This window comes from Equus caballus, chromosome 7 (assembly GCF_041296265.1).
Source record: "Equus caballus isolate H_3958 breed thoroughbred chromosome 7, TB-T2T, whole genome shotgun sequence".
Classification (NCBI taxonomy): Eukaryota; Metazoa; Chordata; class Mammalia; order Perissodactyla; family Equidae; genus Equus; species Equus caballus.
This window is the reverse complement of record NC_091690.1, coordinates 26298648-26323583: the sequence shown is the minus strand read 5'-3', so window position 1 is coordinate 26323583 and position 24936 is coordinate 26298648. Positions and strand designations below refer to the sequence as shown.

General features: G+C 55.7%; 2 protein-coding genes across 14 annotated transcripts in view; both read left to right on the top strand.

Moving 5' to 3' along the window:
- The window catches only part of FXYD6 (FXYD domain containing ion transport regulator 6), a 33971-nt gene extending 26682 nt beyond the window's left edge, over positions 1–7289 (top strand). Inside the window, exons 2-8 of the mRNA XM_001502701.5 lie at positions 1621–1683; positions 2279–2317; positions 2435–2509; positions 3117–3153; positions 3914–3963; positions 4490–4540; positions 6094–7289. Of these exons, the coding sequence (XP_001502751.1) occupies positions 1626–1683; positions 2279–2317; positions 2435–2509; positions 3117–3153; positions 3914–3963; positions 4490–4518 (288 nt within the window). The 5' untranslated portion in view covers positions 1621–1625 and the 3' untranslated portion in view covers positions 4519–4540; positions 6094–7289. The remainder of the gene's footprint in view (positions 1–1620; positions 1684–2278; positions 2318–2434; positions 2510–3116; positions 3154–3913; positions 3964–4489; positions 4541–6093) is intronic.
- Positions 7290–11569: 4280 nt separating this feature from the next.
- FXYD2 (FXYD domain containing ion transport regulator 2) lies at positions 11570–23259 on the top strand. 13 transcript variants are annotated; one of them, XM_070272840.1, is made up of 9 exons: positions 12068–12368; positions 13045–13135; positions 15788–15913; positions 16119–16160; positions 20845–20883; positions 21068–21142; positions 22587–22623; positions 22782–22812; positions 23075–23259. In XM_070272840.1, exons 2-8 carry the CDS (start codon positions 13060–13062, stop codon positions 22804–22806), a joined length of 420 nt encoding a protein of 139 aa, XP_070128941.1. In that variant the 5' UTR covers positions 12068–12368; positions 13045–13059; the 3' UTR covers positions 22807–22812; positions 23075–23259. The 13 variants fall into 13 exon arrangements, with proteins under 13 accessions (XP_070128948.1, XP_070128947.1, XP_014596772.1 ...); XM_070272839.1 differs by having other exon boundaries at positions 13040–13135; XM_070272841.1 differs by having other exon boundaries at positions 12070–12261.
- The last annotated feature ends 1677 nt before the right edge of the window (positions 23260–24936 follow it).

Genomic DNA, 24936 nt, shown 5'->3' with positions numbered 1-24936 from the left:
ATGAAAATGTTCTGGAATTAGTGATGATGGCTGCACAATTTTGCGAATATACTCAAAACCATTGAATCGTAGACGTTAAAACGATGAATTTCATGGGATGTGAATTGTATCTTAATTTAAAAATTCTTTTGAAGAAGAGCAAGGGAATGATAAAAAATAGATATTCAGGATACTCTTTACTTCTGAGAGTGATGCAGGGAGATGGGTTGGAGGAAAACAGGTAGATGCCGCAGTATTTGTAAAATTCTAGTTCTTAAGTTACTTGTTTATGAGTGTTTATCTTATTACTATGCTTCATTATACGTGTGTGTTACATATATTTTTATACATATAAAATATAATGTAAAATTTAAAAGAAATAACAGTATTAAATGAGAAAGCAGTAAAAGAAAATTTCTGCCTCTTGATTAACGCTTGAATCTCCTTCCCGGAGTCCAGGGTCTGTGCCTTAGGAGGACTCTGGATGCAGTCGTTCTGACCTCTGGTGGCCGAGAGGCAAAGGGCCGCTGGGGGCTGCTCGCTCGGGCTGGTGAAGGCAGTGGGGTGCTGTCCCTCAGTGCTGGCATGCTCCCGGCCACCAGACACAGGCGCAGGGGGGCAGGCCACTGCCGGTCTCACCCGACTAGGAAAAGAACAAACAGCTTGAGCTTTCCTAGTTTGGTTTCTTTCCCCTTTTCGTCTCTGGCTCTTTACCATGCTCATTTAAGCCCAGGAATGAGATGTGTGAGTAACTCCATTGAAACCTATCTCTGGGAGGGACCAAGTGGCCCTGCCTTCTGCTTCCATTCAGATGGCCCATCCTGAGGCCTCGGACCCCAGAGACTGGGGACTTGATGAGCTCACGAGCAGAAGGCTCAGGCACCTTCTGGGGAAGGAGAGGCTGGAGCCCTGACCCTCAAGAGCCAGTCTCCAGGCTCCTTTTGTTTATTCAGACCACCTTTCTGGAGGATTATGAATTAAAACCTATGGGGAGATGTGGCTTGGCCACTTTAGAGGAGAGAGTATGAGGGGTAACCTAAGGGAGAGCTGTCAGTGTTTCAGCGTTTACCATACAGAGTCTAGGACGTGGTGGGTCTCCCACCCCAGCCTGCTGGCTGGACTAGAGAGGCATTGGTTTACCGGCACCTTTCAACCTGATGCAAAAGGAGAACTTCCGATAGTGGGTGTTGCCTGTGGGGAACCTGCCCAGGAAGTCCCAGACGTCTTAATGAATAGACGTGGCCACAGAAGGGAACCTGGGAAGATAGTCTCCAAAGCCCTCAGGGTTTCATGGCTTCGGCACCAGAGAGGCAGGCGGCAGAGGAGGTACTGAGCCGGGTTAGGATCAAGGTTCTGCAACTCATTTAACCTCTTTAAGCTCGGGCTCTTCACCTGCAAAGTGGGTTAGTCACAGTGCCACTAATTGTGTTGGTTCAATTGTAGTAATTGAATTAATGCCTGCAGAACTTCCGGGTCAGAGCGTGATACATGTCAGCTGCTTCTGCTTAGGTTGTTTGAATGCTCCTGGTATGGAGAGAGCGCAGAGCAGAACTGGGAATTCGACTGCACCCCAGTCAGGCTGAGGGCTGGCATGGGGAGCCTCCTGTCCAGAGAGTCACTTTCTCCTCCCTCTGTCCCCAGACGCCATGGAGGTGGTGCTGATCTTTCTCTGCAGCCTGCTGGCCCCTGCGGTCCTGGCCAGTGGTAAGTAACCCCCTAGCACCTGGCTGTGACAAGATGGCTCACCAAGGGCCCTTTCTGTTGGAAGGTCTTGGCCCTTTGGTATGCTAGGGTTGGGGGCTCCCAGATTCTTCGTGTTTCATCGGGGGCCCCTCTGTTTAGTCAGCAGAGAAAGTCCTGGAAAGTGACAGCTATTCACAGACTCTAATTCAGCCTGCCCACCTCTCCCCACAGGCCCCAGCAGGGTCTACTTTCAAGCCCTCAAGCCCACCGAGCCCCTGTAGACTTTTGGCCTAGACCTTGGGAGCCAAAGCCACACATCACCTAGACTCTGGCCTTGTGCAAGTCACATGTCCTTCCTTGGTCTTGGTTTCCCCATAAATGTGGATGTGCAGTGAACGCAGAATCTCACTGGGGCTCTGAGCTGTACCTGCCTTGGCTCTCAGGCTGGCCCCAGCCAAGAGGCCCACCCTTCTGGGCTTCTCCAGTCATCTCTGCTTAATGGGCCCTGCTTCCCAGGAATCCGTTTGTGGGGAGAGGCCTATGAGGCAAGGTAAGGTATTTGGGAACCAGGAGGTGTAGCTGTCTTCCTCTTGACCACGCTTGTTTGTTTTTGCAGCAGCCGAGCAGGAGAAAGAAAAGGACCCTTTCCATTATGGTGAGCGGTGACGGCAGCCCTGGGTGTAGGGGGAGGCGCCGCCCCGTCCAGTGGAGGGACAGATGTGCTCTCCCTGGCCCATCCCTTCTTCCTTCTCTCACCTGTGTTCCTTTGCAGACTACCAGACCCTGAGGATCGGGGGACTGGTGTTCGCCGTGGTCCTCTTCTCCCTGGGGATCCTCCTCATCCTAAGTGAGTCCTTCTGGTTCTTGGCTCACTCTGTAAGAGCTGTGTCTGCGGCTGCTAAGCGGGTGGAGAAGGGTGTGAGAGCCTGGCTGTGTTCCCTGCCAGAGAGGGCAGGAGCCTCTCTGTGCTGCCTGTTATCTCGCTGACGCAGTGCTGGGCACACAGTAAGTGCTCAGGACAACAGGGAAGGATGGACAGAATAAGTCTCCATGAAAATAGCACCGATGAGAAGAGGGGCAGGGTGGCTCTCCTGGTGCTGTATCCAGCTGAACATGAGTGGGGGAGTCATAGGAGTTGGGGGCTGTCCTTGGAGTGCTCTGAGGGATGTGCCCCATTTCTCTCCCCACAAGAGCCTGGTCTGCACGGAGCCCTCTGCACCTGTGTGATCAGGCGGACTGCGGTGGTGTGGCCACCTGAGCTGTTGCCTGTTGAACCTAGGCCTCAGAAGGACCCTACTCCAATGTGGAATTGCTGCGTACGGCTGTGCCAGCGGGGCACTGCCCATGTGTGGGGGCTGTGATCTGCGTAGTCCCACAGCCCACACAGACTCACAGGGCAGCCCTGTGGTGGCCAAGCTGGGAGCATGACCTTAGATGGTTTCTTTGCCTTTCAGGTCGCAGGTGCAAGTGCAGTTTCAATCATAAGCCCCGGTAAGGATGCCATGGCTGTGCCGTCTGGGGTGACAGTAGGAGGGGACAGGGAGGGGCTGCCTGGTGTGTGACTCCAAAGGAGGGTTCTTTTGGATTCTTGTCTTGGAAACAGGCCATGTGTGTTGGGGTTAGAGGAGAAGTTTTGAGGCTTGCCAGGCAGACTGGGGGGCAAAGGAGACGCCAGCACCCCTCCTTCTCTCTGCTGATGTGTAAGGGGGAGGGGAGGTTGGCAAGATCCTAGATCCTTGTCTGGAGGCCCTTGAGACAGTCGGGCCTGGGAGAAGGAAAGCAGAGGGTGTGAGGGTCTCTCTTGAGGTCCTCCTCTGCACCGTGCCTGCTTGTCACTTGTTCATGAGGCTCTCTGAGCTGAGTGGAAGCTGGGGATCCCTGTCATTCACCTTTCTACTCCCACGTAAACAGCACACCCCATTAGTCCACTGCGATATCCAAGGGGAGCACTGGACCTCAGAAGTCCAGAGTCTATGGCAGGATGCAACCCAAGCCCCTACCTGGCCCTCGGCCACCCCTTCCCAGGACTTAGGGTCGACATGGAAGGGTGCGTGTAAGTCCCCCGACTCTGCCCCTTCAGTCCTGACTTCTCCCTCTGCCCCATGCACCCCACGGTGGAGAGTGCTGGAGCCTTCGGATGGCCTGCGGGAGACTGGTCAAGGACCCCCTGCCCCAGCAAGGAGAGTGGTGATGCTCTCCGGGTTTGCCCTGGAGACCTCTGACGGAAGGCCCATGTCTCTGCCTCTTGCAGGGCTCCAGGGGACGAGGAGGCCCAGGTGGGAAACCTCATCACTGCAAACGGTAACTGTCAGGACCACCTGCCTAGTGGGATGGAGGGAGTGGGCTCTGGTCCTTTATGGCTCGGGGAGGGGTGGTCACCAGGTGCCACGGCCTCCCTAGAGCCACCAGACATGCTCCCATAGGGCTGGGAGAGGGGTCTCCAGGGCCTCCACTGTGTTGCCCCCTCACTGCCACCAAACAGACCCCTACTCCTGCCACTACTCCACTTAGCGTCAGGCATGAGCCCAAGGGCTTCTAGACCCCGTCTCATTTAAAGTGCACTCAGCCTCACGAGGCAGGCATCACCATCCACATTTTACAACCAAGGGACTCAAGAAAGTTAAGGAAAGTGCCAGGTTCCTGTAACCAGCAAGTGGCAGGACAAGGGCTGCACCCAGTTCTGTCTGACTCAAAATCCTACGCGAGTTATCTCTTTGCTGTATGAGTCCAGCTCCCCCAAAGTCAGGCACAGGCGTGGCTGCTGCAGGGGCTGGCCCGTTGGGGTGAGGGGTGCATTCGTTACAATCCATTCTGGTTTTCTTTCCAGCAACGGAGCCCCAGAAAGCGGAGAACTGAAGTGCAGCCCTCAGGTGGGAAGGTAAGATGCTGTCTGCCTGCATCTCCCTCTGTCAGCATCACTGTCCTTCATCGAGGAAGTCCTGGGCTAGCTTTTGCAATGGCCACAGCTTTTATATGAGCTGTGCTCTGGGGAGTCTTGTGTCTGAAAGGAGTGATGAGACAGACGGACTGAAACATCCAGGGTGCCCCGCCCAGACACACGGTAAACAGCCAGGAAATAGTGCTTCCACACAACCCAGTGGTCAAGTTAAAAGGGCATCATCCCAGCTCCACGTGGGCGTGACTGGAGAGAGAATTAGAGTTAGTGATATCGAAGTAGCATAAAGATGCTGGCTTTAGTGATGATTCAGAAAGTACTATAGGGCCGCTTTTTTAAATTATCATTTTATGAAACTTCCCAACCCCATATGGAAGTAGGGAGAATAGTCTATGAGCCCCCCCGCCTCCACTCTTCCATACCAGCGTTATCAGTTCTCGACATTTAGGGGCACTGCTTTTAGCTTCTGTTTCCACTGTTTATTGTGAGGACGCAGGAATGTAATAACGGGTAAGTGCTTTACAGTTCTCAAAATGCTGCCACACACACAAACTCGCTCGAGCCTGCCAGAAGAAGTAAGTAGGAGAGGTGGAGGTTAGCCCCACTTTCCAGATGAAGAAACTGAGGTCAGAGAGAATAGCCACACAGATAGTAAGTGACGGACTGGAACTCGAACTTAATTTGGTGCCATTTTCACCACACCCCTCTGCCCCTCTGCTCCTGCCTGCCTCCCTTTATGACATACCCTAGAACATACTCAGGGCTCACTTCTGCCTTTTTTCTTTTTCCCATACAAATAAGGCATAATAGGTGTATAACTTTGTCCTAAATTGTTAAGTTAAAAGCGATTTCTGGATGTAAAATGCCTGATATCCAGCTTTTACTGTGATCGGAAGGGCCCGGTGTACTTGTGTAGCATTTTAATCCTTTCCTAAGCTCTTACGTCCTCATCAGCGCCCATGGGTGGGCAGTCCGGGGCCCCTTTACCTCCCTCTTCTCCATGGGGCTCGGGAAGGTCAGTGATGCCTAAGCTTGAGGAGGCCGTGGAAGCCAGTCTGGGAGGCAGGTGTCCTAGCTGTAGGGTAGCTTGGTGTTCTGTCAGTGTCATGGCAGCTGGCGGGTCAGAATCTCGGCTGTGGTGTATGAAGACTCAAGGAGGGGCGCCTTGAGCTAGCAGTTTTCTTGTCTCTTTTTTTTTTGTTAAACTGGGACTTCCTCAGAAACCCTGGTCTCAGGTCTCAGGACTGTGAGCAACTCTTGGGGGGTGCGCTGGAATAGAAACCCTGGGTGTAACAACTTCCTTCCCACGTCTACCGGTTTCCGGTCCTCCTGAGAGACCCTTCCCCCAGGTCCACCCTCTCCTGTGCCTTCGTCTCCTTTCCCTGCATCTCAGGCTCATCCTCCTTGCTTCACTGGGAACGTGGCACTTAGTTTCAGTGGCCAGAGGGGCTGTGCCCAAGGCGGGGAGACGAGCAGGTGAAGATTCCTGAACGGAGCCAAAGTTTTGGTTTAATTTGGATTCTCTCCCTCTTCAGCTTCCAGAACCTGAAGGCAGCTGCCTGAACCTTTAGATGCAGACCGGCCACTACAGCAACAGATCTTCCCCCAGGAGAAGCCAAGACTGTGTGTCCCCCACCCCCTCCCTATCCCTCGAACACCCGTCCTCAACTTCATGATGCAACTAACGCCCGCCTCCCACCTGCAGCCTGCGGTCTCGTCCCCCTCCTGTGACGTGTCTGTGTGTGTGTGATGGCTGTGGTCTTCGTGGCTGCTTGTCTGTGGACGATGTTGTGTTTTAGTGAACCTGAACTCACTCTCCTGGGCAGGAGCTGAGCCATGTCGCCGTCAGCTCCTCCCTGCTCCCCTGTGGCCCCATCACCTCCTGCTCCCAAGAGCCTGCTTTTTCCCTGAGGGACCAGTCCCTTCTCCTAGCTGAGTGGAGGGTAGGGGCACAGGCGGGAGTCTCCAGTTGACTTGGGAAGGTGACATCACCTCCATGTCATTCTCCATGGCCTCTCGTCCCTCCTTCTACAAGAACCTCGCTTCCATGGTCCACCGCGACCTATGTCTGTCCTGAGGGTCTCTTAGCCATTGGACGTTCACAGGGAGGAGCTGGGGAGCCCAGCTGTGCCTTCGGGCCGGCTACATTGCCTCCTGGGGACTTCCACCATGGAGTCCCCATCCGCCCCACCCCGTCGCAGAGTGGCCAGAGGTTCCATGCCCAGGGCTTCCACTCTGCCCCTGGGGAACGTGCCACTTGCATATCTTCTCAGCAATAACCCCACAGGCTCTGGAACCCTACCCCCGGCCCCCAACCTTCCCTGCTTCCGGGATTCCAATCTACTGCCCAGCTCGTCTGGACTCAGACTCCCGTTCCTGAGTTGGATCTCTGGCTGGCGCTGGCTGAGGGGACCCATCCTGTTGGGCCCAGCGCTCGGGGAGGGGTGGCAGGGAGAGCAGGGGTCCTTGCTGCTCTGTCCGCGTCGCGTTGGTCAGGCAGCCACAACGGCTCCCGCGCCTTTGCTCCTCGTCTCTGTCCCTGCCGCAGAGGGAACAGCAAGAGGTCGAAGGTCATAAAGAGTGGAAGATCAAACCAGGCCCTGCCCCTCCCGTCCATCGTGTTCTCGTGGAAACTGATCAAGCCGTGCCGCCGTGACCAGGACTGCTCTTCTGTGTTGTGATCCATCCTCTCAACCACAAAAGGGAATAAAATACCATTTGTTTCCTAGTGGCTCTGAGGCAGCTCTCCTTTCTGTAAAACAACTCGAGTGTTTGTAGGGCCTGTGGCACTTGAAGGGCCAAAGGGGCTCTGTCCTTGGTCAGAGGGAGGCAGCGCCGGGTGAAGAGGCAGCCAGGTGGTGTGTGTTTATTCCAGCTGCTTCTCTTCCCTCCCCTCCCTGCCCCTCCCCTCCCCTCCCTGGCCTGTACCTGTTCCTTCTCACCCCTTCCTCCTCCTGCCTCCCCCTGCTCGCCACCCACCTCCTCCCCAGGTCAGTGGGCCCAGGCTCCGCTCCATAGTAGGACTGGTACCTTGTGCATGTCCTGGAGAGAAGCGAGTCACAGTGGCTTGATGGAGGGCTCGCCGGCCTGAAATGAAAGATTCAACCTCTCCCTTTAGTCAGTTCTGGAGCTGCTACCTAAGGACTTGACAAGAGGGGCATGGGGGGTCACTTAGGTTATGAACCAAGCCCTTATCCTATTATCTTTCTCCAAACCCAAATACCCTGTCCTCTGTGAAGCCTTCCTGGACTTCAGGTAGAAAGAGTCCCTTCTTTTCTGTGCTGTGGTCACACTAGTTCCTGCCTTTATCTTCACATTTAGTATTCTGTACCTCGCATCCAAATGGCAGGGACCAGGTGGATAATGGCCATTTGTGAATCAGCTGTAGTGACACAATAGATGGGGCATAGCGGCTGGGGTCACCTAGAGTGCCTGCCCAAAGACATTCCAATTTAGTTTTTTGGAGTTTTTTTTTGGTGAGGAAGATTGGCCCTGAGCTAACATCTGTGCCAATCTTCCTCTGTTTTGTATGTGGGACACCACCACAGTGTGGCTGATGAGCAGCATGTAGGTCTGGGTCCAGACTGTGGATCCCAGGTTTCCAAAGCGGAGTGCACGACCCTAGCCACTAGGCCACCAGGCCAGCCCCTCCAATTCAGTTTTTTAAAAAGTAACTTGGCCAAACGCAGCTGTGGGCCAATTCCCTTGGAGGTCGCTGGTGTGCAACCCCCACCTCTACGTGTTTTGCGTGTCTTTATTGTGAGACAGTTGCTCGAGGGCAAAGACTGTGTCTCATTCTAACGTAAGAATGCCTGGATCCTCTTAGGGTCTCGAGAAATCTTCACAGAGTGTGTCTAGGTTCTGTGAGTTGTTTAGAGCTGCGGAATTGCAGGGTGCGGGTCCTGAGGGACTTGGCGGGTCCAGCCACTGCCTGGCCGCCCCGGGGACACCGTGGTACCTGTCCTACTTCTGCACCTGTTCTTTCTACCCTCAGTCCCCCTGGTCTTTGAAAAGGCTGAGACTTGTCATTGAGGTCAGACTCAGCACTGTCAACCCAGCGATCTTGGTGGTTAAAAAGTCAGGTCACACTTAGGCTTTGTAAATAAGCTAACGACCACTACTCATGGAACACGTTTATGGGCCAGGGATTTACAGGCCTTGCGGCAAGTCAGAGCACAGCCAGATGGAGAGCCTTAGAGGCCCCAGGCGTGCAAAAGATTGTGGGTACCTCCCTACAGTCGTTATTAAAAATAAGACATTAAACTAAAGATACGTGTAAGGAAGTCTGAGGGGGAAGTTCTGATTTTTCTCATAATAATTGTTAATAATAGAGAATGATAGTTATCACCTCTAGCATATGTATAAAATGGTTCTACTTTGCTGGACTCTAAGCACCCACATGTTTTTCTTCCTGGTATTCCAGCATTGTCTCTGAGGCAGGGAGGGTATTCACATTTTACAGATAATAAATCTGTCACTGGTCTAGGGACATAGAGCTGGGAGGTGGCGGAGCTAGGAATGGAGCCCAGGCTGTGCATTGCCAAAGTTCTCTACCGCACACCAACCACACGGCCTGGCTTCCTTCTTGCCAGGAAGGCTGACGTCCAGACGAAGGGAGAGGGTCCTGTGGGCTGGTGGGGCCTAGCTCTTCCCTCAGGGCACAAATGAGCTGGACTGTGCTCTGACGAGGGTCATGTGGGAGGTGAGCACTCTGGAAATGACACGTAAAGAGCAGTCAAACTGATGATCAAAATAATAATAAAGAAAAGCAGCTAACACTGGGCTGAGGCCTTCACATGTACCAACTCGTTCAGAACTCATGACCCTCTATGGTGGTACCCCCGTTCTACACATGAAACCGGCTTGGTGGGACCTGCCTGAGTTGGCACCGCTGGTGGCAAAGCCAAGATCTAGCCGAGGCCCGTCCAGCACCAAGCCGGGCTTCCTCTGTGCTGCGGAGGAAAGGACTTAGGCCCATCAGGAGACGTGAGAAGGAGGCAGAACGTGGCCTCGTGTGAGGGAGTCCTTAGTTCCCGCAGCTGTGATGATGCAATACTGGAGTGAGCTCCCCATCGCTGGCAGTGTTCGAGCTGAGGGAAAGTGACGAGCTGGTGGGATCCTCTAGGCAAGATGGACTCTCAGAACCTACCCAGGATGACCTTAGTGTCCAGGCCCAAACTGAGGACCCCCTGCCCCTCACCAATGGATGAGCCTCTTCTCCCTCTCTGGTCTAGCACTGCAGGGCCAGGGAAGAGGAATCCAGAATCCAAAACCCAGGCATGGACTGCTGCTTGAAGTGTGTCTTCCTTCTGGACTGGCACTCCGTGCAGGCAGGACCACGTCCACGCAGCCTCCAGACCCGTGACTTAGGTTTGTGATTTGGTTGGCTATAGCAGATGGAACTTGGTTGGACAGGAAAGCTGCTGTGCCATTTCCCAGAAGGGAATGCTGAGTCCCCGCGTCTCAGACAGTGACCTCGGGTGTCCTGCACATTTCACCTCCGACGACTCCTGACGACTCCTCGTGCTCCCCATGAATTCCACTCCAAAGATTCTCAAGCCTCTTTGCATGGAGGTGTTTGTGTTCCTTAACACCACATAAAAATAGGTCAGCCTGCCTTCTGGGCCCCCAGGCTGTGGCCCTCCCCACCACTCTGTTTTTTTGCAGGTTGTGGATTGGAACCTGCCAAATTGTTCTTGGAAGAGAGTCAGAGGCAGAGTGTGAGCAGCAGGGAGGGGAGGTGGGGGAGGGGTGCCAGGCTGAAGTCTGTCCCAAGGTCACCGGGCTCCTCACCTCCTTCTGGGGAGAAGGGTTCTGCCCTCCCTGGGATCACAGGCTGGCGGGGGCGGCTAGCGCTGTCCAGCTCTATCTGGTTCACTCCAACTTGTCCCTGGCTGCTCTGCCTCACCCTGGGCCCAGTGAGAGAGAGAGAAAGAGACAGACAGACAAATGGATAGACAGAAAGAGAGGTGGGGGCGGGGGGCACAGTGGGGGGGGGATCAGGTGTGTTTACCTGAGTCAGGAGAGGAAATTGGAAATACCTGTCCTCAGGCCACAAAGAGGAAGAACGGCCACCTCCCACCATTAGCGTGATTCGTGCTGTCACAGCTGAACTCCAGGGGGGCAGAATCAACCAGCTCAAGCCAGCCGGTATTGATTTTATGGAGCCAGCCCCAGACTCGTGCCTGGTTGCACAATTGTGGGGCACCTGCCAAGGCCGTGATGGCAGAGCAGGTGATGCTCTGATCGGATGTCCTGAAGGACCAGGGGTGGGAGGGGCTACTGGAGGATGGGCCCCCTGTACCATCCAGAAGGTGGGTTCCTGCCTCTGAGCCAGGCTTGGAGCAGAAGGAGGTTCAGGACATTCCCTGTGCTCCCCTCTTCTCTCTAGTTGTGTGAGCTGGGGCAGACCCCAGCATCTGTGTCAGTTTCCTTCTCTGCAAGGTGAGGTCTCTCCTAGCCACAGGGTGAGCTGGGCTCCTGTGTGCCCTTAGGAAAACCACTGAAGCCTCAGTTTCCTCAGCTCTACAAAGGGCCCATCAATATCTTTCCTGTTGCCTCACGGTATCAAATTGATACAACGGACACAAAAACTCTTTGAAAATTTGACATGTAGATAATGTGTTATTTATATCACTATCCATTTCCTTCCATCTTCTTTCTTTGACAGCAGGGTTCCCCTTCTGTTGACTAGACCTGGGTTCCAGTTCTGACTCGTCTTCATCCCACTGCAGTCCTCTCCTCTGTAAAATGGGTATCACAAACCTGCTTGGCTGAGTTCTTGGGAGGGACAAAGCACATCTAGGAGGCAGGAGCTGTTTGAAACTATCCAGAACCACGAAATGGATGGAATTGTTCCCAAGGGAGGAGAGCCAGGCACCAGACTCCGTGAAGACTCAGAGATTTAAGAGACGTCATGATCTGAGTCCTCGCAGAGGCCGGGATAGCCTTGGCAATCTGTGACATAAATGGCAAAGATGGTTACAAAGCCAGATGCCAGCCCTCTGGGCCACGTCAGTGGAATCCAGGAGGTGGAGGAGGAAAGGCAGGAGCAGCAGGGGGTGGGCGTGCTCTGGCAGGCCTTCCCCGAAGGTGGGGTGCCTGGAACGGCTTTTCAGAGAGGAGGAGGGCCGTGGGTCCTGGGAGGAGAGGATTGTAGCTGGAGAGAAACAGGCTCTGTCAAGTTTAAGCCCAGAGGTGAGTTCTGAGAAAAGTCAAGAATGCATTTCTCTCCAGGGCATTCACTGTGGGAGAGGTGGGTCAAATGGGTTTGCCCTTGTCACCAGCTGTAGAAACAGAAGAGGACGTCCCTATCCCCCGCCTGCTCAGGGAGCCGAATGGCCTTGGTGACCTTGATTCTTAGAGTACATTACCCTTTGGCAGCTCCCAGGACCTGAGTGCCCCATGGGCCCATACCTACCATTTTGAAGCCAACTCTTAAGGAATGGACCCTCTAGGGCCCACCTCCTCCCAGCCCCGCCTTATAAGACCCCAGTGACCTTGGCATCTGCGGCCACAGCAGGAGACAGGAGCCAGCGCTCCTTGGGGTTCAGGACCTCTGGGCAGCACAGATGGGGCCTGGGAGCCGCCACCTTCCCTGCAGAGCGGCCATAATGCCATGCAGCTGAGGAGCGACCTGGGCCAGGAATCAGAACTTTCTAGGGGCTTCTGTCTTCTTTCCAGCTGCGAGCCAATGCCAGGAGGTTTGACTGGGGACCTGGAGTCCAAGGCCATGCCCTCTGATGTGTAGCCCCTGGACAGGCGGGGCTGGCAGAGCCGGGAAATCCCATCTTCGGAAGGAAGGCTGGTGGTGAGGGCCTTCGCCTCATTGCTGGCTTTTGAGCAACAGGCAGGCAAAGCTCAGCTGATGCTCCAGCGAGCTACCTCCCTGCCCCACGAACCCAACAGTGACCACCCCCCAGACTGCTGCCCTGAGACCAAGGAGTCAGGGGACGGGGAGGCCTGCTTGGGGAAGACAGGGGGAATTGAGGCATGGCAACTGAGGACACGGTCCCATTGGGTGTGACCATGCTGGAAGAAAGATCTGGGAGTTGGGGCTACCTCTCCACACCTCCCAAAGACCTTGATCTGTGGGTCTCGGGGGGAAGTGCAGAGCATGGCTGGATGGCCCTCTTTGGCTCCAGTCTGGAACAATCAGACAAAGTGGGGTTTGGAGGGGACCTTGCCTGCCTTGTAGCCTTTCAGAGACAGCAGAGTAGTACCCCCACCCCATTTGGCCCCATATCCAGGAAAGACTGGGAGGACAAGAAGTGGGGCCAGACACCAGCAGGGAACAGCCGTGCTGTGGGGGTGTCTGGGCAGGAAAGGAAGGTTGGGGAGGCTGGGTGGGGGGTAGGCTGGCAGAGATCATGCTGAGGGCCAGGGAGGGCAAGGGGCTCTGGGAGCCTGCCCTAGAGATCCCCTCAGCTCGGGACTGAGCCCGGGGGAGGGACAACAGTGAGTGTCCTGGTTTCCTGGAAGGCCAGATCGGGGTGAGGATAATGAAGTCGGCATCTGTTAGGACCTCTTCGTCCAGGCAGTTTACCTATGTCATCTCAGTTCCTACAACCCTGCGAGGTAGGTGCTCTCATCCCATTCTACAGGCGGGAGAGGGAGGCCCAGGGGCGTGACCTTCCCCACCGCCACACAGTCCGTGGTGAAGAGTCAGGGTGCTCGGTGTCCATCTGGCCCCTGCACGCAGAGGACGTGCGGGAGGAGGGGCTCTCCCGGGCCTCTCTCTGGGAGACCGTGGACCACAGGTTGAAGGAGCCAGGGCCTCCTTGGAGGAAAGTAGGGTGTTCTGAGAGAGGGGTTCCTTGTCCCCAGTGTCAGCCAGGCTGATGGCCTCAGTCAGCTGGTGGGGTGGGGGGACAAGGAAGAAGTCTGAGGAAGGACAGGTGTGTGAGTGAGGTAAAGGAGGTGGGACCTCCTCGACTCTTAATTCCCCAGAAAGTACAAATGAACACTTTAATGAAAGTTTCTGGAGGATTCTGGGTGAAGAGCTGGGAGGATGAGAGAGGCAGGAATGGGGAACGCCCCAAGAAGGGCTCTGGAGGAGCTGTTAGCAGGGTGTGGGGGCGCCGACCATCCACTGTCTCTCTGTGGGGGCAAACTGGTTCTTGCTACCTATTACATGGGAAGAGGCTGCATCAGGCAAATTCTGGGTCTGCCTGAGCCATTGGCAAAATTATTTCACCTCTGGGACTCATTCATTTAACAAAACTAGGAGTCCATCATGTGTCAGGCCCTTTGTAGGCGGTGGGAATCTAGGAAGGAACGCAACAAAAATCTTCACTTTCCGGGAGCTTAAATTTTAGTTGGGAGACAAGAAGCAAGACAAGGAAAATATATAACTTAGATATAATAAGTGCTACAGAAAAAAAATAAAGCTAAGGAGGAATTTGAAACATTGCAGAGAGTAGATGTGAAAATTTTAGGCGAGGATGCCAGGAGGGGTCTTCTGAGTCAATCTATGAAGAAAGATCTGGGCGAGGTTAGCCAAGTAGCTCTCCGGAGGAAACTCTTCAGGAAGAGGGAACAGCCAGTGCAAAAGTCCTGAGGCAGGAGTGTGCCTGGATAGTTAGCAGACTATCAAGGAGACCAGTATGGCTGGAGTGGAGAGAAGGGGCAGGGAAACTGTAGACGAAGTCAGAGAGGTCATTGGGGAAAGATTAAAAAGGGCCCTATAAGACACAGAAAGGACTTGGGCTTATACTCTGAGCCTTCAGAGGGTTTGAACGGGAGAGTGGACCTCTTGTTAAGTGACGGGGTTGGGTGGGATGACCTTGGAGGCCCTTTCCAGTTGGTCAGTCTATGATTCGGGGTCTCCATTTGGGATCGAGATGCCTTCTTTCATAGCATTAGGGTCTAGGAGGAACCGTGGAGTATGTATCTGTGTGTATGCGTGTGTGTGCGCGCGCGTGCGTGTGTGTGTGTGGTTGGGTTTTGGCTGAGATTTCCACTTTTCTGGACCACTGATATGTTGGGACCAGGTAACCTCTAAAGTCCCATCCAGCCCCGAGATCTGTGAACCCCTCCGAGAGCCCAGCCTGGGGAATTCCTGCTAGGCAGCTCAGGGCCCTCCCAGCGTGCAGGGTCCGCTGGCCTTGTGAGCAGTGACAGCGCCGCCTTGTGGTGGGTGGGGAAAGAGCAAGGAGCCTGGAGTCAGGGTCCCTGCTCCGGCCCCCAGAACAGATCCCAACCCATCCAGATAACACCCCTCCAGGCTTGCCAGTCTCCATTTCCAGAGCTTTTTCCAGCCCAGAGGCGGCTCTCTGGGGGTGTCAATAGTCTCTCTTCAGGGCAGGAAGTGTCGCTAAGGAGGAACAGAGAGGTGAGGCTTCATCTGACCAGAGCCCAGGGTCAGAGGCAGCGGCCAGAACCAGCACCTCCCAGACTCTGCTTCTCAGTGTCTGTGCTTGAGGGGGCCCAGCAGGATGGCTCACGGAGACCCTGAGGGAGACCCTGTGGTCCCAGGCGAGCCACGCAGAGACAGCTTGTCACAGCCTCGCTCCAGGCCATCAGAGGCCCCAGTGCCCAGGGAAAGCCAGCTGGGCCAGCGTAGGGGCTGCTCTGCTGCTCACGCTGTTGGCTCCTGGCTCCAGCGGGCAGACAGGCTCTCCACCCCTGCCCTGGGACTAGAACAAGTGCTGTCTTCCAGCCGTTCCCCTCTGGCACCAGCCAGCAGTCCTCAGAGGCCTTGTTAGGTTGCTGGTGTCTCCAGCAGGGCCCCTGAGATGTGGGGGGCTGGCGGGGGAGTCTGACATCACAGGCTGCGGCGAGTCACTAGGGGCTAAGGGAGGGGTCCCAGCTGAGGAAGGGCCAGCTACCACGGGAGCAGCCCCACACCAGCTCCCGCCCCCAGCTCCCCGCTGCTCCCCGTCTCTGCCCTACGGCGGGAGGGACACAGGAAGCTGCAGCTGGTGGTACCTTGGGCCCCAGGACCATGCCCGGAAAAGCCCCATCTAGGGTGGCTGCCAAGGGGCTGCTGCCATGTTGTCCAGTCTCAGGGGACTCTCGGCTACAGAATGGGGCCTTGGGACAGGATAGATCAGGGCAAAGGCCCAACTGGGCTGCAGGAATGAGGTGCAGCTGAGAAAAGGCTCAGGGGGACCCACAAATGTCCCCAAGTGTCTTCCTCAGTCCCCAAACCTGGTGAAGATCAGGTGCTCTGATGCTGCTGGCTCTGGCCCCAGCCAGTGCCTTCCTGGCTCCTGGTGACCTTTGCAGGTGCCCTGGGCTGCCTGGACGGCACTGAATGTGGCACTTCTCCCCTGGAGGAAAGGGGCCAGCGTGGGGGCTGCAGTTTGCTCTGCAGTGACTCGCAGCTCCCCCTTCCTCAGGTGCCCGGAGGAGGTGAGAGAAGCTCCCCCAGCTCTCACGTGAATCCTGGCCCCCGCCCGCCCCAGCAGGCAGGCACGAGATGAGGGCTCCCTTGCCAGCCCCTCCTCCTTGCCTGTGTCTCTTCCTGCCCGTGGGCTTGCTGAGGGTGGAGGGAGGGAGTGTCACTGTTTCCATCCAGGCCCTCGGCAACGGGCTCTTCACGACTCTCCTCCACCAGGGACACAGCCAGCAGCTCCCGCCATGGACAGGTGGTACCTGGGTGAGTCCCCTGAGCCCCATCCCTCCGGCCTTCTCAGACTCTGACACAGGTGTCCACCCCATCACTTCCAAGTGCACCCAGCTCCCCAGAAGTGCAGGAAAAGCAGAAACGAGGAGAGGCAGGACTTCTGAACAAGGGCATCTCAACGTGGAGCCCTGGGCGTGCTGTGATCTGTGCTCTGAGCATCTCTGAGCTGCAAGAGCTGGGAAGACGACTGTCCAACAGCCTCCTTTTCTGTCTGTCCATCCACCCGCCCTTCTGCAGGGACTCTGAGCCAGACTGCTGGCTTCAAATCTTGGTTTCCCCACATCCTAGCTGCCTGACCTCCGGCAAGTTCTTTAACTTCTCTTTGCCTCAGTTGTTTCACCTGTAAAATGAGGATGATAATAATGCCCTCCTTACCGCATAGAGTTGTTGTGATGATTAAATGAATTAATTTTTGTTAAGTGCTTAGAACAGTGTCTTGCACATAGGGTTACAAATGCAGCTATTCACTTGCTGTCTCTGTTTCTCTTTTCGTCTTCTATCATCTATTATCTATCTATCTACCTGTCATCTATCTATCTATCTATCTATCCATCTATCATCTAGCTATCATCTATCTACTTATCTTCTATCATCTAACTATCTGCTTATCATCTATCTATCATCTATCTATCTATCTTCTCTCTATCATCTATCTATCTATCTATCATCTTTCTACCTGTCTTTATATCTCTCGTTATTCCAGAAAGAATCCATGTGGCTTACAAAGATAGACAGAATACACTGTGATGCCAAGATAATGTATAATAAGGGGGCACCTGTGCCTGTGTGGAGAGTGGCATGGCTTTGGGAGTACAGCCTTGGGGGTCTGGCTTTCTAGCCTGGTTTTGTCATTAACTGGGTATTCCAGGCAAGTCCTTCAACTTCCCTGCCCTTGTCTTCCTGGTCTGCCTATGGGGATCTGGGCACTGCCCTGGCCACCTCCAGGGGTTGATGAAGGAGCAAATGATCAGCCTCAGTTTCTTTATCTGTAGAATGGGGCAAACATGGATCAGTGGGACAGCACTTGCAAAGAGCCTGACATGTGGTCAACTCCTACTAAACATTAGCTCTGTTGTTGTATGTTCATGAATATTCATCCTTCAGCCCTGAAAGCAGAAGAGAGCTGAATTGGTGTCATGGCTCCTGGTCTGCAAGGTCATGAGATTCCCTCTTTCCATCTCACGCCCATGCTCATTGTCATTGGAGAGTGGTTGGCTTTTCTGTGCCCAACAGCTCACGTTCAACAAAAGTTTAATGCCTGTTATTTCTCCAGTCAACACAAAAATAACAGTAACAACCATGACACTTACTGCATACCAGGTCCCATGCCGTGCTCTTCATGTGCGTTATCTCACTCTTCACACCAATCCTAGGAAGTAGGGAGCAGTCCCATCTTACAGATGAGGAGACTGAGGCACAGAGAAGTTAAGTAACTTGACAGAGGGCATCTGATCAGCAAGTGGAGGAGGAGCTCAGAAGTGAATTCCAGGGTCGATCCCCTACACCGCTCACGGATTCCTGGATGGGGCCGTCCCCTTTAGAAGGACTGAACTGGCCCCTGGCCTTGGCCCTCTGGCTACCACTGAGCCCCAGCCTCTTCTGGAGGCCAATTCAGTTGACTAGAACTCAGCCAGGAATATGAGCACCCAGGGAGTACCCAGCATTGGGGTCCCTGAGGTGAAGGAGGCCACAGCGGAGCTGGGAGGCAGCCTCGCAGATGTGGGAAACATCTGACTTCTAAAGCCAAAGCTTGGCTGTCAGTCTCCACCTTGCCCCTCACCAGCTGTATGACCTTGGGCCAGGGCCCTGCCCTCGCTGTGCCTCAGACTCCTCATCTGTAAATGCGAAAATAACACAAAGCCCAAGGAAATAACAGGAAACTGCCTTGTAAATCACACAAGCAAGCCTTCTCTCTGTGTGGAGAGGGTTGGCCCCTTCCTGCAGGAGCCTCCGGTGCAACATGGGAGCCTGGCCTGGAAACGACTAGAGAGCCAAGCAGAAGGGTGCGAGCACTTCATGGTGGCAAAAGGAAAGTGCCGGGGTGGCAGGGAAAGAGATTAGTTGAGGGGCTGGAGCCATTCTGACAGAGGTGTGAGCTGCCAGCTGTGGCCTCCATGGATGAAGATGGTGACAGAGGAACAGGCGTCCCAGGCAGCAGGGGCCTGGAGGGCAAAGGTGCAGGGGGGCTCCGAGGGCCGTGGCTGGGGGGTGGGCACCTCGGGACCACCTCCAGGAAGCCTCGAGTGCCAGGCGAGAAATATCAGGGAGACAGTCATCTCCTAAGTGGTTGGTGAGGGGGGTGCAGCTGGGGTGGGGGCCCTCCGGGGACACCCCCAACCCTGACCCCCAAACTGTAGAACCACTGATGGCACATGAAACGACCTCCCCCCACTGCCTCCCGGTCACAGCCGCGGCTTCTCCAGCTGCTGGAAGGACACCACTGCCACCCCAACCCTGGCTCTTGTCTCTGGAAATTTCCGTAGGGAGTGTCTGGAAACCCAGTTGGCTCCTCCTGCCCCTGCTGCCCACACCTCCTCGTGCCTCCCTGGGAGCCCTGCTGTCCAGGCCAGGGCCTTTCTTGTGACCAGGGTAAATATTACCTGGCACTGTTAATGTTTAATGCCCCTCCTCACCCGGGCCACCTGCAGCCAGCCGCTCTCCCCGAAGCAGAGGCGGCGGGAACAGGGTGGCAGAGGAACCATCTGCTGGGGAAATGGTGGGGTCCTCGACGGACGCTGGTGAGTGGGTGTGGACGCGAGCGCAGCAGGACGCACCTCTGCTTGGACCACTCTTGGAGGGCTGAGCCGGGCCCTGCGCTTCCATCTCCTGACACCCCTGTCTTCCGGAGTACCCGGCACCCCTCCCCAGCCTGGCCAGCCTCCGCTCTAAGAAAAGTTGCTTTTAAAAGAGGATGCTGCCTTAACTCCAAAGAAATACAGTTTGAATGGCAGGACGTCGGGCGCTAAGTAGGAGCTGGGGTGGGGTGGGGGACGAGCTTCTCCTGTGACCTGGCACACACCTGTCCGGGTTCCATGTGTTTAAGCTAAGAGCAGGAGGTGGATGGGGGTCAGGTGGGGGAGGGAGCCAGCCCCTCTGGTCAGCCCTCTCAGGCTGGCTTTGGGGTGAGACCCCAAGTGCAGGAGGCCCTTCCCAAGGATCTTGTGATGTGAGTGAGTCAGGCCTGGAGGCCGACAGGGCATCTGTTGACTGCGGTGGATTTTGAGCCAGTTCCAGGAACGATGAGGGGTTTGGGTGGGGGTGGGCTCATCAAATGGCTCAGGATGAGGCAGTTCCCTGGTGTGGTGAGGGGAGCCGGGGGTCTAGTCACAGCTCTGACCCTAACTCCCCATGTGACCTTGAATGAGCCTTGAGCTGCCTCTGTGAGACAACCTTGAAGGCCTACTGTGTGAGACCTACTGCCTGGGTCCCACATAGCCTCCCCTTGGCCTCAGGCCCCTCAGGCCCAGGTGCTGACCCCTCCTAAGCTGTTCGCTCCTGGCCTAGGGAGACTGCTGCAGGGGACGGCTGGGCTGGTCAGGCCCTGAAGCCTCCCGCTGCCCTGGGCACAGCTCAGCACAGCCTGGGAAGTGCCAACGTGTACATTCCTTCGACCTTGGGCACTGCTTCCCCAGAACCAAGAAGGGGCTCAAGAAGGGCAGAAAAGAGGGGCCACCTTCAGCCGTGGCAGAAAAGCGCTGGCCAGGCTGCCCTCCGGCTGCTCAAGGGCAAATGTGCTCAGTGTCTGAGGCTGGAGAGCAGAGCTGTGGTATCCGCTGGCGGCTGAGTGGCTCCTCATCTGGGTGGGGAAACACCGCAGGAGGCAGGAGACTGGACCAGACCACTGGGCCTTGAACAGCTCCTTCCTTCTGACGTCTGAGAGGCAACGTAGCAAAGCGTTGAGCCCCCAGATTCTTAGCAGCCTATTGCCTGCCTTCAAATCTCAGCTCTCCCCTTTACTAGCTGTGTAACTGTGGGTGAGTTACTTAACCTCTCTGCCCCCATCTTCTCACGGGTGATACTGGAATAACGCCATGCCTCCTAGGGTTGTAACGATGGTTAAGTGAGCTCGTGCTTTGTTCTCCTCAGCCTGGCTCGTGGTGGGCTCTACCTACTAGTTTCTTAAATAAATCTGCTTCGCCCTGAGGACAGCAACATACGAGAGAATATCAAGACCCAGTTCTGCCTCCAACTTTCCTTGGGACTTCGGACAAATCTCCAGACTGGGCCTCAGTTTCCTCCTTCTGCTCAGTGAACTCTAAGATTCTGTTTATTCCTTCACCCATTCATTTCACACCATTTGCCCAGCACCTTGCCATCGATTAGTCACAGGGAGAGAGGCTGCTGGCGAGTGTAAGGGGAGAAGTCTTCCTGGGCCTTTTCTTCCTTTTGTGCACAGTGAGATGAGGAAAGAGCCCAGCCCTCCCAGGGGTGCCAGAGGCCCCAGGCAGCACGGGTCCCTGCTTCAGATGCTCAGTATTGGGTCCCAGGTTGACTGTGTCTGAAGCAGCCCAGGGCAGAGGCTCCCACTGGTAGCAGCCTTAGCAGACCCACCAGCCTCTCCTTGCCCACTTGGACCCTTGGGGGCGCTGGGGCAGGAAGGATGGGGTTCCACCCACTGTCCGACTTGCCCCTCACCCCACCTCTCGTCTCTCCTCAGGTGGCAGCCCCAAGGGGGACGTGGACCCATTCTACTACGGTAAGCCTGGCAGGCCCTCCCCCAGCTCTCCCTGAGCGTGGCCCCATATGCCCAGTTCCCAGTTTCTCCCAGCCCGGGTTATGTGCCCTCATCTCCCCTGCTGCTGTGGGGCTGCTGCCAGGATGGGCTGCAGGGAGAGGGGCCTGCGATGACCCCTTCCACCCCTTGCCCTCTCCTTCCTCAGACTATGAGACTGTCCGCAATGGGGGTCTGATCTTCGCTGCCCTGGCCTTCCTCGTGGGGCTTCTCATCCTCCTCGGTGAGTGCAGCAAGCCTCGGAAGGGTGCTGGATGGGGGCACATCTCAAAGTCACTGAGCACACTGGCTTCCGAGGGAGGTGGGGGAGCCCTCTCGCCCCCTCCCAGATCCGGGAAGGGCAGAGTGTGTCTTTCCACTCCCCTCTCCTCCCCCATGCAGGATGTGGGAACGGACAGACACCCTGTGGAGAGGGATGTCTTGGGATGCTCCCTACTTGGTCCTTGGACCACACAGAGGGTCCCTCTTCCTCACGCGCACCCTCTGTGGACCTGGGAGGAGCTGCTGAGATGGGAGAGGGGGCTCCCACCGGTCCGGGAAGCTCCAGTGTCAAAGGAGGGCCAGGCCAGGGGAGGGAACCAACCTCTACTGGACACCCCCCTCCCCCAGATCTGGGCACTTTCTTGGCTTGAGCTACTTCTTAGCCTGTGTAATGCTCTCAGCAACACTGGAGGATGGCCACGACTGCCACCATTTTCCAGCTGAACAATCAGACCCACCCTGAGAGGTGCAGCAACTTGCCTGAGGTTCCACAGCCGATCAGAGGCAGAGGCGCGTTCAGCTGAACCCAGGGGTGCTCCTCCGCCCCCACTGCTAGAAAGCAAGTGCACCTGGGAGCCCCAGGCCTGAGGCCCTGCTGCTAATTCAGCATGGATCGCAAGCTCCCTGGGCCTCGGTTTGCTCATCTGTTAAACAGGGATGACCCCACTGGCCTCATAAGGTTAGGCCAGCATCTGAAGCCAGGGCTGCCGAGAAAGCACCTGTAAGGATCCAACGTAAGCTTGGAGAGTTCTGGGGGAGAGAGGGGTCCTAGTGTAGCACCCAGCCCCAGCAGGCACACAGCAGTGCCTTAACAAATGCTTACTGACTTGTTTGGGTGCAACCAAAAGAAAACTACACAGAAACACAACTACCTCTGTGTCTGGGGATTCTAACACGTCATGCTCGGTGCAACTGCCCCTGAAGGCTTTGGTCTGGACGTGGCTGGTTTCCCCAGTTCGCCTGTAAGCTCCTTGAGGGCGGCATTGGGAAGTGGTTGAGCACAACGTGCAGGAGGAGATGGCCTGAGAGGGGCTCTGGGCTCTGGACTGACTGCCTTCCTTCTCTAAGTGCTCACTGAGCAGCTATTACACTCCAAGCAACGTGCGAGGCGCATTGCCATGCCACAGCCCAGGTTCAGCCACCACTTTCAGTGCACTCACAGCTCACCACGGAGCCACTGCAGTAAATGTTTGTTGACTGACTGACTGATGGGCTCCTGAATGCTTATGGTTCAGCCCTATAGAGAGAGAAACAGTCAGTTGTGGCTTCCAAGCTGCACTCCGGGACACCATGGGATGCTGGCAGGAGGGAGGGAGGAGAGACTACAGAGCCGAGTCCTCCAGGACAGAGAGGGTCTCCTCGGAGGAAAGAGGCCAATGAAAACTAACCTCCTTTCTCTCTTCAAGGCAAAAGACTCCGCTGCGGAGCCAAGAAGCAGCACCGGTGAGTGCCTGCCTAGGGTAGCCGACTGAGGTGGATGGGAGCAGGGGATGGAAGGCAGGCAACGGGTTGGGCCTCTGAGGCCTGGGAGGAGGGGGACCCCACGTCTCCCCACCTCCCTCACTCACTCTTACTTGTCTTCTTTCCTTCTTGTATCCCAGGCAAGTCAACGAAGATGAGCTGTGATGACAGGTGTGTTTGGGAGGAGCGGGCGGGGAGGTGGCCAGGGATGGGCATGGAGAAAGAAGAAAGATCTTGGGACTGGGCTGAGAAGAAGTTTAGGGTCTTCCATCCATCAGCCAGGGGGTCTGTCACCCACCAAGTGCCTGGCGTGGCATGTGTGGCAAAAGGATGCTGTGGAGAGGCTCTGGAGAAAGGTAAGATGAACAAGGAATGAAAGGAAAATGCCTCCCTCTGCCCCATCACAGCCCCAGTCCCACCTTTGTCTTTTCAGAGGCAGCTGTGCCCACTATTGCACCAGGGCAGTCGGGAAGCTTCCCCGAGCTGGAGACCTTTGTCCGGGCACTGCTGGGCCCTCAGGCTGAAGGAAGCACCAGGCTCCACGTGACCCTAGATGGGCACCGTCCTCTCCCACCCCGTGCCACCTCGTGCTAATAATAAAGCCAGCCTGGCTCCTTCTGTGGCCTGCGTCCCTCCTTCTCTCCTATAACTGCCATGTCCCACTCCCCCAAGCCAGACTACCATACAGCCCGGTCTCTTCTGGTTTTCAGTTAGTTGCTCAGACACCCATCTGCCTATTAAAGCAAGAAGTTCAGCACGGCTATCTGTAGGCCCCTCCTTGCCCCCTGAATTGCCAAGAGCCCTGGAGACAGAGGACTCAGCCTGCCTTCCAAATGCAAGGCAGAGAGAAAGCCGGGAAGTTGGAGGGTTGCAGGTTCAAAGCTGCTGGCTCTGTTGGATGCTGTTGGGTGTCTGCCCCAGGCCTTGCATGCCATGTTGGACTCCCCACTGGGAGTTGCTGTGCACATGCCCTGGGCCGCCCAAGTTGTGGCCACATTGTGTGCTCTGCCATTTCCCCATGTGCACCAGCACGCCAGGATGGGTGGGTCGGGGGGCCTGCTGTGGGCTTCAGCACACGCTCTCTCCCTATCCCCCTGCTGACCCTCACCCACTTTACACTCTTGGGGACGGGGACCCCAGCTAGACCTACTCTCATCCACCTATTTGGATGCTGGCTTCAGTAATCCCAGGGCCAGGAGCCAGGGGCCATGGAGTGGACAGTGAGGGTGGTAGGGTCCTTGTTACCCTTTCCTCCAGGCCCTTGTCCCTTCTAGCAGGCACCCACCCAGGGTGACTTCAGCCCAAGATGGTGTCAGGCTGGCCCTCCTTCCAATGCCCAGTTTCCTAACCCCTGTGGCCTCCTTGCAGCACAGCACGCTCTCCTCTGGAAGTTTCTCACTCAGAAGGAGCCCGTCTTCCCTTCCCTCCCTTCCATGTGGAGGCCTCCGGCAGGCTGGATGGGATGGCAGCATCAGGCACCACCTGCTGTGTGGTTTCCTCATCTGGGTCTGTAAGCATCTGAGGAAAGGAAGGAGAGAACTGGAGGGGGGAACCCAAGATGGCAGCAAGTTGGGGGAGTTTAAGATGAATGGGTGTGTTCTGGGGGCCAGAAGCAGCGCAGGCCACCATTCCACTGAGAACTGAGCTCTTTGTGTTATTCCACTGCCCCCAGCCCCTGAAGACCACCAACCCTCCCAGAATCACGGAAGACTTGATAACAGGAGGTCCTTAGAGAACAAAAATGTGAAAACCTCACTTTTTCAGAAAGGAAACTGAGGCCCCGAGAACGGCAATGACTTGTCCAGCTGTCACAGGCAGCCTGGCTGGCAGCCAGAGCTAGAGTCCAGGTCTGCGGCTGCCATTCAAGCGTTCTTCCCACCACACTGACCACCTGTGGGCTTGGAGAGGGACAGAAAAGAGAGCAGCCCTGGTGGGAGAAGAAGCTCCAGGCAGACCAGGAGCCACACGGGGGAAACTTACAACTCGGGGCCACGGTCTTTGTGACACCCTGCTCCAAATGTGGGCTCACCCATGCCAAAATGTGACAGGCCGAACCCTAACAGATAGAATTCAGTATTTCCGTATATGAGATGGGCACACGCTTGAGCCATCCATGACAGTGGGAGAAACGAACAGGAACGGGGCAGGTCCAACCAGGCAGGCTTTTGGGAGGCAGTGAGCTCCTGGAGCTTCTTGGATGTAGCAGCAAGGCAAACGACAAAAGTGGGTCCTCCAGGTCTGTGGTCCACCTGGGGAGAAGTAAGACCAGTGGAAAGGAGTCATGCTTCTAGAATG